Source organism: Leptonychotes weddellii, chromosome 6 (genome assembly GCF_054177405.1).
Source record: "Leptonychotes weddellii isolate Sample4059 chromosome 6, ASM5417740v2, whole genome shotgun sequence".
NCBI lineage: Eukaryota > Metazoa > Chordata > Mammalia > Carnivora > Phocidae > Leptonychotes > Leptonychotes weddellii.
Window position 1 is genome coordinate 133,765,750 of NC_138374.1, and position 15,199 is coordinate 133,780,948.

Here is a 15,199-nt window from a genome sequence, read left to right on the forward strand (position 1 = left end):
GCGCCTCCTCCGGGACCACCTTTTATAGTCAGCTCCGTACCCGCCTCCAGCCCGACCAATAGGAGCTCCTCCTGCCGCAGAGTGACGGCCCCTCGCATCCAATGGGGGCAGGCCCAGAGGTCTGCTGCATTTCCAAACTAGGGTAAGACAGTCAGAGAGCGGGAAGGAGGGGGAGACCGTCGGGGGATGAGAGCACGGAAAATGAAGGAGCGCGAGCAGAGGAGAAGAGGAAGGAGTAATACACGAAGGAGGAAGGAGAGAGAGGGAAAGGAGTGTGCGAATTTGTGGGAGCGAAGAAAGAAGAGCTGGAAGGAAATAAGAGGGTACATGAGAAGCAGGAAACCGTGAGTGGAAGGGGTAAAGCCGAGAGATGTTGCAGATCAAGGTTTAGTCGTAGGATGGCAGTCTGATTAAGAGTAAAATCTTAAAAAAAAAAAGAGAGAGAGACGGTAGGAAGAGAGGAAGAGAGAGGGAAGAGGAGAGACAGACAAAAAAGCAAGTGGCGTATTCCGTGGCAAAGAACAGGGAAATTGTGAAGTGCCTGTTTGGGAATATTACAGATCTTAGGAGTAGAAAGACATTTTACGATTCATCGGTCTTACCTCCCACAAAATGAAAAAAAAAAAATCCTCTCCAAAAAAAAAAAAAAAAAGATGGTCCCTTAGCATCCACTTGAATAGGTAATGGGCTCCCCACCAAAGTTAATTTACAACTCCTTATTCAGAGGTGCCTGGGTGGCTCAGTCGTTAAGGGTCTGCCTTCGGCTAGGGTCATGGTCCCAGGTTCCTGGGATTGAGCCCCGCATCGGCCTCCCTGCTAGGCGGGAAGCCTGCTTCTCCCTCTCCTCCCTGCTTGTGTTCTCTCTCTCTCTCTCTCTCTGTCACTATCTGTTTCTTTCTCTCAAATAAATAGATAAAATCTTAAAAAAGAAAAGAAAAGAAAAATCCCACAACTTATTTTTAAAAAACAAACGAACAAAAAACACAACTGCTTATTCATTCAGTCTCACTGTGACAATGTGCCCTCCGCTGTGCCAGGCAAGATGGTGAAACTATAAAAAAAGGAGACACACTTATTATGGCAACAACTTACTTATTATGACTTTGCACCTATTGTTGCCTTTAAAATGGGTTTCAGCCGGGGAGCCTGGGTGGCTCAGTCGTTACTGCCTTCGGCTCAGGTCATGGTCCCAGGGTCCTGGGATGGAGCCCCGCATCGGGCTCCCTGCTCCGCGGGAAGCCTGCTTCTCCCTCTCCCACTCCCCCTGCTTGTGTTCCCTCTCTCGCTGTGTCTCTCCCTGTCAAATAAGTAAAAAATCTTTTAAAAATAAATAAATAAATAAAAATAAAATGGGTTTCAGCCTGCAAGTCCTGCCTCCTAGAGTCTAGCTTGCATCTTCCTCCAATTCAAAGAGCAACCCATCTGGTGGCCCGTGTTTGAGAACCAGAGTCTACTAGCCAAGCGGGTGTAGGGAGTGGATGTGAAAGGTGAAGCCCACAGTCCAATCTGTAGAGATTATTTTTCAAGAAGATGGAATTTTACTAAACAATTATGTCATATAAGTTTCAAGGAAAAAATATGATTCGAGCAAGATGAAGAGAAGCAGAACACCAAGGGAGAAATCATGAACTCCCTGATAACTTCACCTGCCATTCCTGTTTATCTAAATATCTAGCCTTCATTTCTGTTTTAAGGAAATCCTTCAAACTCTCTTGTCTGTGATACTTCTAGGCATTGTGAAACCTCTTAGCCTACATAAAGCCTCAGTGAGTCAAAACCAAACTCTCTCAGCTTCAGCTACGACACCCTTTTGATAATTTCCTTCATGGCCTGTAATAACTGAGTCATTAATAGCTGAGCTACTCTCAGCCAAGAACCACTGATCTCTTTTCAATAACCAGATTCAGATAAGACCTCAAATACCCTTTCTCTAGGTAGCTCCTCTGTACTTTTACATTTTCTTTCTTTTTCCTTAGTACTTAAAAAAATTTTTTTCAAGATTTTACTTATTTATTTGAGAGAGAGAGTGAGAGAGCATGCGTGAGCAGGGGAAGGGGTAGAGGGAGAGGGAGAGAAAGAATCTCAAGCAGACTCCACACTGAGCACGGAGCCCCACGCAGGGTGGGGCTGGATCTCTAGACCCCAAGATCATGGCATGAGCCAAAACCGAGAGTCAGAGGCTCAACCGAATGAGCCACCCAGGCGCCCCACTAATTCAATTTTTTTAAATTCCAATATAGTTAACATACAGTGTTATATTACTTTCAGGTGTACAATACAGTGATTCAACACTTCTATACGTCACCCAATCTGCTTTTACACTTTCTCTGCCAAATCAGAAACAGAGAAGAAGGGGACAGAGCAGGTCTTTTCCCCCATCCACCTGAGATCCTCTGACTCTCACTTACCAATGGGATGCAGTTGCCTAAGTTACCCAGTTTCTAACTAGGCTAGCTCCTACTCAGTCTATGCAGCCTATTCTTCTGTTTTCCCCCACCTTTCTAATGAATGGCTAACTAGCATTGAAAAGATTGTCTTTAATGAAGCAGACCTCTCCAAATTTCTTAAACAGCTATGCAGAGATTATAAAGAGAATCTAAGATCCTAGATCAGAGATCTGCAAGCTTTCTCTGTAACAGCCAAATAGTAAATACATTAGGCTTTGCAGGCCTGATGGTCTCTGTTGAAATGATTCAAGCCAACCACTACAGCTTGAAAACAGTCCTGAACAATAAGCCAGTAAGTGGGTCTCTATTCTAATAAAACTTTATTTGTGGACACTGAAGTGTGAATTTCATATAATTTTTATGTGTCATAAAATATTCTTTTTCTTCTTTTTAAATTTTAATGTAAAAACCATTCTTAGCTCATAGGCTCTGCAAAAAGAGGCAGCAGGCCAGATCTGGCTCACAGGCCATAAATGATTACATTACCTAAGTGTGCTACAAAGTGTAAGTTGTATAATAGTAAATGGTAATAGATCAAAGAAGAAAGACATGGTCCTGGGCCAAAAGAGCCAAAAGCTTCCTGGAGAAAATGGGATTTGGGTTGGGCCTTAAGGGAAAAATAAAATTTAGGCAAATGATGGAAGGAAACGGGAAGAAGGAAAAAAAGATGTATCCATCTGTCTTCTGGGTGTTAACAAGAGGCAAATGATGAAATAAGGTTGTGGTTGATGACAGGGAAGCTGCAGGAGACGTGTGAGGGCCTTGAACATCAGAACAAGGAATATAAACCTGACCCTCGCACAAACAGCGTGTTTAGATTATTCTTGCAGAGGAAACAGGACTAATTTGGCAAGGGAAAGATTAGGAGCCAGGAGAACAAGATGGAGATGTTGCTGTTGTGCAAAGTATAAGACTCTGGGTGAGTGTAGGGAAAGTAACAGAAGAGAAGGGAAGTGTTTGAGCCAGAACCCGGGATGGGGGCGGGGGGGGGGGCCGCACAGGAAAAAGCAGGCTGAGTGAGACTGGAGATTTGGCTCCATGGACACCTGAGTGAGGTCAGTGACATGTCAAATGCAAACACAGCAGGTAGGAACCAAAGGCAGCACTGGTTCAGAAGTCAGGATGGAGTCAGGAATCAGACTAGAAGACTAAGTATCCTGTCAGAGAATCGGGATAGCAAAGGATCAGGATCCTCTCTGAAAGACAGCGACCACAAAGGGAAACAAGAATGTATCTAGGCGACCCCACGGAACCTGCGCTGCTGGAACAGGCCTGGCACAAAGTAGATTCCCTTCAATATTTGCGAAATGAATGAGTGCATTCCCAAATAATAACATATGAGCCACGTGGGAAGGGCATGAGCTTGGAATCAGACCTTAATGCATATCCTAGCCTATTTATTCATTCCATAAACATGTACTAAATGTGCCCGGTGTAGGATCTAAAAGTGACAGAGGCGGCTCTTGGCTTCAACAATTCACAGTTGATTGACAAGAGTCAGAAAGAAACAGACAATTGCTCTGCAACGTGGTAAGTGTTGTGACAGATGTGTGTGCAGAGGTGTAGCTCTGACCCCCAGGCTCCCAGGGCGATCATCTGTGCTCAGGCCTGCAGGGCCAAGGTGGATCAGGAGGACCGGGGAGGAGGGGTGTGGTGATTTGGAAGTGGAGGTGTGTATGGCAACTCCAACCGGATGGAATAACAAGGGCTGACGCTCAGAGGTGAGTGAGCATCGCGTGTTCAGGGATCTCTAAATGTTTAAGCACATCTAGAGCCAAAATGTGATGTGTTGGATCGGGGGAGGGAAGTGGGGTTGGAGTAGATGAGGCCAGAGTGATAGATCAGGGCCAGATCACAAAGGACTGTGTGTGACATGCTAAAGAGATTGGACTTTATCCTGAAGGTGATGGGAAGCAAATGAAGAATTTTAAGCAGGAAAGAGACATGATCAAATTTGCATTTTAGAAATAGCAACAGCATGGAGGATGGGCTGGAAGGAGATGAGGCTGGGCGTAGGGAGAATAATTTAATAGGTTACTGCAGTAATAAGTGGGAAATGGAGGAGGGCCTGAATTTAGCTAAGAGGCTGGGAGATGGCATGACAGGCTTGACATCTGATCATTTTTAGGGAGCGAGGGAGAGAAAGAAGGCTAGGGGACTCCCCAGCTTCTGGCTTGGCATCTGGGAGCAGGTGGCAATGGAGAGGAAGGAAAGGAAGAGGGTAAGAGAATGAATATGTATCGACTTCCTTCCATGTTCCAAACACTGTCTAAGTAACTTTACATATATTACTTTATGTAATCTTCACAACAAACCTGGCTAATGGGTGTTATTAACCCCCTTTTCCAGATAAGAAAACTGAAGTTCAGAGAGTTTAACTCACTAGGCCATAACCAACACAGATGTTTTTCAGACCCTGGGACAGGCATGTGGGAAGAGGCTAAGGACACCAGTTAACTCTGAAAGCCTGCTCACTGTGGAGGTCAGGGGCATACCCCAGCAGCTCCCAGCCTCAGTCTTGCTCTGTGGGAGAGACTCTAAGACTGGGATCACTTCTTTTTCTTTTTTTAAGTTTTATTTATTTAAGTAATCTCTACACCCCACATGGGACTCAAACTCATGACCTCAAGATCGAGACTCACACATTCTTTCGACTGAGCCAGCCGGGCACCCCAAGGCTGGGAGCACTTCTGTACTCATTCTGTGCTCAGAGAGGCATGTCCCAAAGGCACCTACAAGAAGAACAAGGCTCAGGGCGATCCCTGGGCCCCAGAAGAAGGGACAGCACTGGGCCAGAGCATCTCTCCACCAAACTGAACTCCCCTCTCAGCATGTCCTACGGATCTGGGAGGAGGAAGTCAGCTTCCCTTCCCTTGTCTGGGATTGGCCCAGCCTGGTGATACCAGACTCTCACGGAGCTGGGTCTCAGTGACGTCAAATAGTTAGGGAAGGAGCAACAAAAGTAATTCAGCTAACGACAGCCTGAGTCAGAATTTAAATCTAAGTCTCTATGACTCCAAAACTCACGCACTTTCCACTTTCTCATGCTGGGATAGTCACCAAGTTAGGTAATACAGAAGTTGGTGGGGGTTGACAGTGGTTCATTTTATTTTATTTTTCAGTATTATTAAGATATACTTGATATATAACATCATATAAGTTTGAGGTATAGAACATAATGATTTGACATATGTATATATTGTGAAATGATTCACCTGATATAGCCCTAAATTTTTTTCCCTGGTAATGAGAATTTTTAAGATCTACTCTCATAGCTGCCTTCAAATATACAATATTGTTAACTAGAGTCATCATGCTCTACATTACATCTTCAGAATTTTTTTATCTTTTAACTAGGAGTTTATACCTTTTGACCACTTTAAAAAAAATATTTTATTTATTTATTTGAGAGAGAGAGAGAGCACGAGTGAGAGAGCACAAGCAGGGGGAGCGGCAGAGGGAGAGGGAGAAGCAGGCTCCCCGCTGAGCAGGAAGCCCCCCCCGACACGGGGCTCGATCCCGGGACCCTGGCATCATGACTTGAGACGAATGAACGAAGGCAGACGCTTAACCAACTGAGCCACCCAGGCGCCCCTCCTTTTGACCACTTTCACCCAATTCCCCCACATCCCCCACCATCCACCTCTGGCAACCAAAAATCTGATCTCTGTTTCTATGAGTTTGTCTTAGATTCCACATATAAGTGAGATCACACAGTATTTGTCTTTCTCTGTCTGACTTATTTCACTCAGCATAATGCCCTCAAGGTCCATCCATGTTGTCACAAATGGCAAGATTTCCTTCTTTTTATGGCTGAATAGTATTCCACTGTGTGTGTGTGAGTGTGTGTGTATTCACATCTTTATCCATCTATCCCTTGATGGACACCCAGGTTGTTTTCATTTCTTAGCTGTCGTAAATAATGCGACAATGAACACAGGGATTCACATATCTGTTCAGGACAGAGATTTTATTTCCTTTGGATATACACCCAGAAATGGAATTGCTGGATCAGATGGTAGTTCTATTTTTAATTTTTTGAGGAACTTCCATACTGTTTTCCATGGTGGCTGTGAATTTACATTCCCACGCACAAGGGTTCCCTTTCTTCACATTCTAGCCACCATTTGTTATCCCTTGTCTTTTTGATGATGGCCCTTCTGACTGGTGTGAGGTGGTATCTCACTGGAGTTTTGATTTGCATTGCCCTGATGATCAGTGATGCTGAGCACATTTTCATGTACCTGTTGGCCATTTAAATATCTTCTTTGGAAAAATGACTATTCAGGTCCTTTGTTCATTTTTAATTGGATTATTGTTGGGGGCTGTTTGTTTTTGGTTTTGCTTTTTGCTATTGAGTTTCTTATATAGTTTTGATATTAACCCCTTACTGGATGGGTCCTTTGCAAATACTTTCTCCCATTCTATAGGTTACCTTTTCATTTTGTTGATGGTTTCCTTTGCTGTGCAGTTTGATGCAGTCCTACTAGTGTATTTTTTAGTTCATTGCTTGTGCCTTAGATATCGTAGAGCACCATTTTAAGACCTACTGAATTTGAGATGCCTATGTGACATCCAAGTGAAGTCCGCTAATAAACTGGTGGGTGTATGCAGAACACCGTCCTCCTGTCATCTCTCTGCCAGGGAATGGTACCCGCATCCACTTAATCACTCATGCTAGAAACCTGGAGTCATGTTTGACTCTTCCTCCTCTTCCTCAGCACACGCTAGTAGCCACCAAGTTCCAAAGACAGCACCTCCCATGTATTTCTCAAAACCCTCTCTTCCTCCGCAGCTTCCTACTGGGCTAGCTCAGGCATAATCTTCTCCCAACTACATTATGGCAACAGCTTCCTTCCTGGTCCCGTTGCCTTGGTCCTGCGCCATCAAATCCGTCTTCCAAACAGCCGGCAACATAAGGTATTTAGAATAAGATAGATCTATCCAGAATAGGTCTGCCCATGTCCTTTCTCCACTTCCTCTTCAGAAGCTTCCTGATGGATGCAAGCTACTTAGTCTGGGAGACAGGAGGTCCCCCGTGAACTGGCCCTGCCCACACCTCGGCCTCCTAGACCACCTCTCCAGAATCCTCCCCTCCAACTCCCAATCTGAAGTGCTGGGCTCCAGCAGGAGAGCCTTGTTTGTGGCTTGACAACACACACACCTTTTTGTATCTGGCTTCTGGAACTTTCTCAGGTTGCACTCTCTGCATTCTGAACTGCATTTTGTTTTCACCTAACTCCTCATTATCTTTTCAAAATCAACCCAGTTCTCACTCCTCCAGGAAGCCTTTCCTGCCTCTTCCTCAACACCTTTTTGCCAAAGCGGATTAGGTGCCCCTCCTCTGTGGTCCCATATGCTCTGTGCACAGCACCGTCATTGATCTGATTATGTTTCTTTACGTCTGTGCAAAGGTCTGTCTTCCTCACTAGCACAGTTAAGTTCCATAAGGCCAGAAAAGCATCTTATTCATCTTTTCATCCCTCCTGTCTACCACATAGTAGGTTGTCAGTCAATATTTGTTGATTAAATGAATGAGTACACTTCTCACAGTCACACTCAGGCAAGCATACCAACAGATGCACACACAGAGATGTGCTCAGCATCTCCCAAGAACCAGATCTAAGCACCTGTGCTCTCTGGAACCCCACTTATTGCAAAATGTAATAGTTTATACAATTCATTCTGGGGACCTAAGCAAGGCTCTGTCTCTTCCCTGTCTCTGTGTTTTTATGACTCCAACCTGCACATGGGTTTTAAACTCATATTTAGGGCAACATTAATTATAATTGAACTCTTAACGGAAGAAAAAGACAGGACCAAAAAAAAAGGAAAATGCTTATTTCTAGTGGGAGAAGACTGTACAGTGCAGAAACAGCAAACACCCGGGGAGATCTGTAGTGAGAAGGACCATTCAAATTAGAAGACTCAGCTTTGGACTTTATTCCAGTGCGTGTACGATATCAGATTTATCCAACATAGATGTAACCAACATATTGTCCATCCCCAAAACATCCAAATAGCTTTTGAGATACTTTTTCTGTTCATAGATATTGGGAGAATACACACACACACACACTCACACTCACCCCTGCAAAAATATTCTGCAGTGCCAATGAAGCACTTAGACAATGCTGGTGAAGACTCCTACTTGCGACTCTTAAACCTATTCATTAGAAGTCCATCTTGGCTCCAGACAGGACCGAGAGCGTAATTTGTGGCACCCACTGAAAAACGAAAATGCAGATTCCCTTGTTCAAAAACCGTTGAGAATTTCAAGACAGCAATGGCAGAGCATGAAACCAAACCTGAGACACCTCAAGGTCAGGGTCCTGTGTACCTGCTCAGGTCACATGCCCACGAAGCCAGCTCGGTGCAGGAGCCCTCAAATCAATCCTAACTACTACCTCTAATTTGTTAAGAGGCCACTCTGACGTAATTCTCAGCCCCCCTAGTTAGGAAGTGTAGATCTCACTAGCTCTTCGCATAAGCTCTTAATTAGACCCCGGTCTCTTTTCAAGAACCTTCCTTTTGGGAGCCTTGTGCAATTGGTATGCCTATTCTTTTACTATTGTCAAACTGCACGTGAAAAACCTTGCTCTGGCTCTCCCTCTCTCTTCCCAGCTTGTCCAAGATCCAGGTTCAAAGGAGGCCTACAGATCTAGCCTGAAGCTCAGTAGTAGGGAAGATCTCCATGGGTCTGATAAGCAGCAGCTTCTGGTGAGTCATGAGGTCCCCCAGGTGCCAGCAACCTACACCATGGGCATGCTGGGAAAACCTCCCACCTGGGCCTTTGCCCTGGGTCCAGAGTCTGTGCCTTATCTAGGTAGTCGCTGAGAACAACTGGAGGCCACACACAGCAGAAGTTCCTTGTTTTCCAGGTACAGAGGGCCATAATCCCTAACTGCAAACACTGGCAGGTCCTGAGACCAAGGGGAAAGCAGGGGCAGAGTGGAAGTCTGGGGAGAGGCAGCCCACACCAGATTCCGTGGCCTGCAGGTGACAGGCCTAAGAGTAGCAGGTAGGAAATCTTTTGGGGGCCAGAGACTAAAAGCAATAAAGTACAGACAATGCAGAGGGTCAGGCCCAGGGCAGGTTTGGGAAGAGGTTCTAAAGAAGCGGGAGAAGAGCATCAAGGGTGGCCTCCAGCTAACCGCTAACCCTTCCCACATCCAGGGGCCTACAACGGCCATTGCAACATCTGAAGCCATGGCCAGTGGGGAGGATGAGCCGAGGAGCTGTATGGTATGTGGGGACCGAGCCACCGGTTATCACTTCCACGCCCTGACTTGTGAGGGCTGCAAGGGCTTCTTCAGGTAAGAGCCTCCTCCCCAGGAGAAACAACCTCCCAAACTGCCCACCAGGCAGTCTTTGAGCTGTGGCACATGCCCGAGCTTGTCCAGCTGTGTTACTCCTGCCTCTCGGAGCCTAACTGCCCTGTGGCTAGCATGCTACATCTTGCCAACCTCAACATCTCATAAATAGGTGCGTAAATAGAATAATAGGGGGAAGGCTGTGTCTGCCCCGCGGTCACAACCCCTTAGTCAAGAGCGCTTCTTCTGTACTCACTACCTGCAAAGCACCAAGCCAGTGATCTTGTGCCCCCATGCTCGAGATGTGTTGTACCCTAGCCACCCTTAGGGACCCTTGGGCACAGCTCAGGTTAGCCCACGTCCCCACACATCCTTGTAGATCATGTCGTCTCAGCCTCTCACATAGCCACCTGTTCACTGCCATCCACGACCACCCTCCCGGACGTCTCCATCTCTCACAGACGAACAGTCAGCAAAAACACTGGTCTCACCTGCCCCTTTGCTGGAAGCTGTAAGGTCAACAAGGCCCAGAGGCGCCACTGCCCAGCCTGCAGGTTGCAGAAGTGCCTAGATGCTGGCATGAAGAAGGAAAGTGAGTTGGCCCCCTACCAACACAAGAACCCACTGACTAGGTCTCTCTGCTTTACCCTCGTTCCCAAAGCATATTCTCCACACAAGAGGAGTAAGCTTTTGGAAACAAGTCAGATGATGTTTCTATTCTGCTCAAAACCCCAAGGGCTCCCCACCTCTCTTACAGTCCGAGATCTCGTGGTCTAGCTCCCCCATAGAGCCCCCCAGATTTCCTCTCCTACTCTTCCTGCCTTGCTCCATCACTCACAGCCACACTGACTTCAGTGACACCCTCAAGCACACCCAGCACACCTTCCTGGGGACTTCTGCACTTGCCAGTCCCTCCACCAGATTGCTCCTCCCCTAGATAACCACATGGCTTGAATTTCTGTCTCTCGCATAAGGTGCATGTCACTTAGTAGGTACTTGATAACTGTTGAATGAATCATTGCACGCCGTTATTCTGTGCCACATAATTAGGCTATGCTCCCAACAGACCATGTCACCGGAGCTCACAGAAGTCAATGTGCCGGAGCTCACTCAGAATCAAAGTTACTACGTCCATGTTCAGACTCTTCTATCTGACTCCCAAGCCCTTGCTTTCCTGTGATAGCACACTACTTTTCAATATGGAGCAGCGGAAACTGTAGGAGTCAAAAAATCTTGGCTTGCATCACTTTAGTGTTTTGTGACCTTGGGCCTGCCACTAGAATGCCAGCCCGCTTATGTATCTGAAAAATCTGGATAATAACATCTGCCTTGACTACCCTCTACCCATAGGGTTGTTTCATCCAGCGAGATTTAACCTCAGAACCCTTGACGTTATAGGGCTATGTAAACAGAAGGTGATGCTTTAGGAACCAAGAGCCCTCCCTCTTCAGTGGTTGCCCAGAAACCAGACATCTCCCTTCACTGCGACCGCTTTACTCTACACCCCTCCTTCCCCCCAGTTGGTGCCTTGTTTTCCGCGGTGGGGCCTCCTGGGCTGGGGAGGGTGGACAGGGATCCCCTACCCCCTGGGGCCTCTAGGACTTCAGCCGCGCCCAAGGAGGCCGCAGGAATGTTGCTCCCTCCCCACATCCTTCATCGCTCATGGTACCCAAAGGCTCCCAGACAGGGGGCTGGCAGAGAGAGGTGCTCCCCGCGGGTCTCAATGGCGCTGGCCTTCATCTTCCCTGGGCACAGTGATCCTGTCGGCAGAAGCCCTGGCCCAGCGGCGGGCGAAGCAGGCCCAGCGGCGGGCACAGTGGGCACCTGTGCAGCTGAGCAAGGGGCAGCAAGAGTTAGTCCAGACACTCCTGGGGGCCCACGCCCGCCACGTGGGCACCATGTTTGACCAGTTCGTGCAGTTCAGGGTGAGACTTTATATGGACTTTGGTCTGAAAGGGCACCAACGCGGTGCCTGAGGAGGCTGACCCGAGGGAGGGGGCGGGTGTGCCATGCCCCAATACGGAGGACGAGACTTCCCCAGAACCCCACCGTCGACAGGCTCCTCGGCCCGGAACTCTTCCAGGAGAGGGCTGGAGAGACCCCTGGGGCCAGGGCCACTCACTCGGGCTCTGATCTCTGCAGCCGCCGGCTCATCTGTTCATGCACCACCAGCGCCTGCCCATCCCAGTCCCCCCACTGCCTCTGCTCGAGCACTTCGCAGAGGTCAACACTTTCATGGTACAGCAAGTCATCAAGTTCACCAAGGATCTGCCCCTCTTCCGGTACGTGACCTCCCCTTACCTTTCAGGAGGAAAACCCTCCAATAAATTATAACCACACACACACACACACACACACCCCAAAAACAGTCACTGACCCTCTAAACCCATCTTGCAGCCTTTCCAAGCACCAGGTCTTGAATTCCCTCTTCCGGTTTTAAGTATCTCAAGCAGAACTGGGAGCTCCTCTCCCTCTCTGAAGTTCAGGGCAGAGCCTAAAATGCTCTTGTCTGCTCCGTACAGGTCCCTGCCCATGGAGGACCAGATCTCCCTTCTCAAGGGAGCAGCGGTTGAAATCTGCCATATCGCACTCAATACCACTTTCTGCCTCCAAACACGAAACTTCCTCTGTGGGCCGCTCCGCTACACGCTGGAGGACGGCGTCCACGGTGAGGCCCGCGGGTACGCGGCCCTTGCCGAGCGGTCTGTGGCGGGGTGACCGGAAGGATCCTGAGGCTAGCATCTCCCGCAGTGGGGTTCCAGGAAGAGTTTTTAGAGTTGCTCTTTCGCTTCCATGCCACATTGAGGCGATTCCAGCTCCAGGAGCCCGAGTATGTGCTCATGGCCGCCATGGCCCTCTTCTCTCCCGGTGAGCATCCCCCAAGGCCCAGAAGCTTTTGCTCCTCCACCTCTGCCCAAACTCCCAGCCCTGTGAATCCCTCTGTGCCAGGGCTTTGGCTTCAAACCCAGCCTGGGTCCAGCTGTGCTATAGGCCCACGCCTGCTCCCCACCTGTCCTTCCCGCCCCCCTCCCCTGTCCTACAGACAGGCCTGGGGTTACCCAGAAGGAGGAGATCGATCGTCTGCAAGAGATGATGGCACTGACCCTGCAGAGCTACATCAAAGGCCAGCCGCCAAGGCATCGGGATCGGTACGGGGGAGCCTGGGGGCTTGGAGGCTGCGCCGGGGCAGGAAGGCAAGGGAAACGCTGAGCTCAGGAGGAATGCTTTTACTGTCCTTTCCTCTGGGAAACCAGGTCCCTTGGGGGCTCTAGTCCTTCCCTCGCACCTCATATGGTTCTGGCATCCAAATCGCTCCTACTGCTGTTTCATCTGATTTTTTCCAGATTTTTTTTTTTTTTTATTCAGTAGAGATGCAAAGTAGTAGCTCGCAGGCTCTGTATAATAGCATTCCTGAGATTGATGGCATCCATCACCTTACCCATCCAACTCTGCAGGCTAAAGCAGCCTTCCAAGATTCTCATTTGCTCTCTTTCCTTCGCCCTTCCCTTCCTCTCCATTGGCCCATTCCTTTAATTTTTCATCCCCCTTGAAGTTATTATGGTCATTCAGTTTCATGGCCAAAGCCAGTCCCTGGCTCAACAGTCCATGATCTATCCAGGCTCTGAGGTACACTCTGCTTGTTCTCGTTTGTTCCTCAATGAGCCAGTCTGGCCAGAAGACGGATGCTTTAGACCATAGAACACACCCACCTTCTAGAACCTCCTCTAGAAGGCCAGATCCACAGATTCCACACAGGTGAAGTTCTGACCAAGTTTGGGGCTTTCTTCACACTTGGCCCTCAGACCTCTGGGTTCAAGAAAAACAGCATGGTGAGAGAAGACCTCGGGAACCTTTGGAATTTTTGATAAATATTTCATACCAGAGCATGAGTTTCTCTAGTGTTCAGACCTAGCTTCACTGAGGGAAAGTTCAGGGGAGCAAGACCTCAAGACAAGACTCTCAGCTACCTAACTTTCCTCTTTCCCTGGTGACCCCACTACTTCCTCCAAAGGTTTCTGTATGCGAAGCTGCTGGGCCTGTTGGCTGAGCTCCGGAGCATTAACAACGCATATGGGTACCAAATCCAGCACATCCAGGGACTGTCCGCCATGATGCCACTGCTCCAGGAGATCTGCAGCTGAGGCCCCAGCTTGCCTCCTTCCCCAGCCCAGCCAACTTCACACGTTGGACTGGAAAGGGGAAAATGCTGGGGCCAGAGGCTGGAACCAGTAGAAAGGGAGCCCAGTGGTTGCAATGAAAGACTAAAGCAATAACTGCCTCTTCATGCAGTCTCGGGGTTGGTGGGGGATGATCACGGGGACAGAGTTGTTCTCTGGAAGCATGGAAGATGGGGAAGGAGGAAGCCTCAGGGCTAAGAGGTAAAGAAGCTCCTTCTGGGAATGGGGGCGGGGGGGACTTTCTGAGGTCAAAGATTTAGCCCTTCAGCCGTCCTCTTCCCAGCCCTGGGAGACTCTGGGATGGAAAACAGGGTAGGGAGCTAATCCCATGCAGACTGTTCTGCTCTGAGGAGGAAGAACCTAGGAGCTTTAATCGATAGGGAAACGAAGAAGGGGGTTAGTGAGGGGAGAAAAGTTGGCCAGACACACCCCTTAATCCTTCTCCCTTAGTCCAGAGCCACAAGAGCATGGGAAGAGGAGCCTGGGGCCAGTGGCAGAGGTGGGGGCCTCACACCACTGCCTCAGCAGCTGCCCCTGCGGCAGCTCCAGTTCTGAGGAGGGCACGGTCCTGTCCCCCACTCTGCTCCTGGGACCCACAGGTCACTCGGCAAGGTGGGCTCTGGAGAGGGGGCCTAGTCTCTGGCCCTAGGGCACCTGACTTGGAGGTTCCAGCGTCTGTGGGGGCTGGCTCTGGGACCCCCTCAGCCCACAGTGATGCTGAAGCCACAGTGGAATCTGTTGCGCCAGTGATTGAGGAAGGCTCCAAGGGCTAGGGTGACAGGCAAGGGGGGCATCTTCTTCTCCAGCACAGCACCCACACACCAGTTACTGTCCACCAAGCCTGTTGGGGAGCAGGATACACACGAGGTTATTTCACAGGCTTGGAGACAGGGGTCCGAAGCAAGGTCAGAAGGACGCTTCCCTCCTCCCTCTGTCCGCCCAGTCCCTCAGCACCTCCGGACGCCATCTTCATAACCCTTACCTCTAAATACCATGTTGGCCTGGGGCAGAGTCAGGTGGTAACCAAAGGAGAAGGTTGTGTCTTGTAGCCTTGTGTTGGCCTCAAATTCCACTCCAACCTGGACCTGAGAACCATGGGCAAGGATGGGAGAAGGACCTGCGTCAGTGAGGACCGGAGGAGTCCTGACGGGGAGGGGGCGCTCAGGGAGACGGAGGCAGGCGTGAAACATCTGGGCCGTGTGGGAGGGCAGAGCCGCAGGGCAGCGGGGCCTGGGGAGGTGCGCAGGGGCACAAGTTCCCC

At 49.0% G+C, this 15,199-nt stretch overlaps 2 protein-coding genes across 4 annotated transcripts in view; one reads left to right on the top strand and one right to left on the bottom strand.

Moving 5' to 3' along the window:
* The first annotated feature begins 9,238 nt into the window (after nt 1–9,238).
* On the top strand, nt 9,239–14,034 carry NR1I3 (nuclear receptor subfamily 1 group I member 3). 3 transcript variants are annotated; one of them, XM_006747393.3, is made up of 9 exons: nt 9,239–9,328; nt 9,624–9,763; nt 10,222–10,352; nt 11,516–11,685; nt 11,903–12,042; nt 12,283–12,428; nt 12,512–12,628; nt 12,804–12,909; nt 13,773–14,034. In XM_006747393.3, the coding sequence occupies exons 2-9, from the start codon at nt 9,657–9,659 to the stop codon at nt 13,900–13,902; spliced, it is 1,047 nt and encodes a 348-aa protein (XP_006747456.1). In that variant the 5' UTR covers nt 9,239–9,328; nt 9,624–9,656; the 3' UTR covers nt 13,903–14,034. The 3 variants fall into 3 exon arrangements, with proteins under 3 accessions (XP_006747456.1, XP_030874109.2, XP_081681392.1); XM_031018249.2 differs by having other exon boundaries at nt 12,512–12,909; nt 13,773–13,907; XM_081825266.1 differs by having other exon boundaries at nt 12,512–13,865.
* Nucleotides 14,035–14,284: 250 nt separating this feature from the next.
* Nucleotides 14,285–15,199, bottom strand: part of TOMM40L (translocase of outer mitochondrial membrane 40 like) — a 3,354-nt gene continuing 2,439 nt past the window's right edge. Inside the window, 2 exon segments of the mRNA XM_081825267.1 lie at nt 14,285–14,779; nt 14,921–15,039. Coding sequence (XP_081681393.1) covers nt 14,640–14,779; nt 14,921–15,039 — 259 coding nt within the window. The 3' untranslated portion in view covers nt 14,285–14,639.

Coding starts and splice junctions, on each gene's coding strand:
- NR1I3 (XM_081825266.1), top strand. CDS start 9,657: ATGGCCAGTGGGGAGGATGAGCCGAGGAGCTGTATGGTATGTGGGGAC. Junction 10,353..11,515: donor TGCTGGCATGAAGAAGGAAA/GTGAGTTGGCCC, acceptor CCCTGGGCACAG/TGATCCTGTCGGCAGAAGCC. Junction 11,686..11,902: donor ACCAGTTCGTGCAGTTCAGG/GTGAGACTTTAT, acceptor TGATCTCTGCAG/CCGCCGGCTCATCTGTTCAT.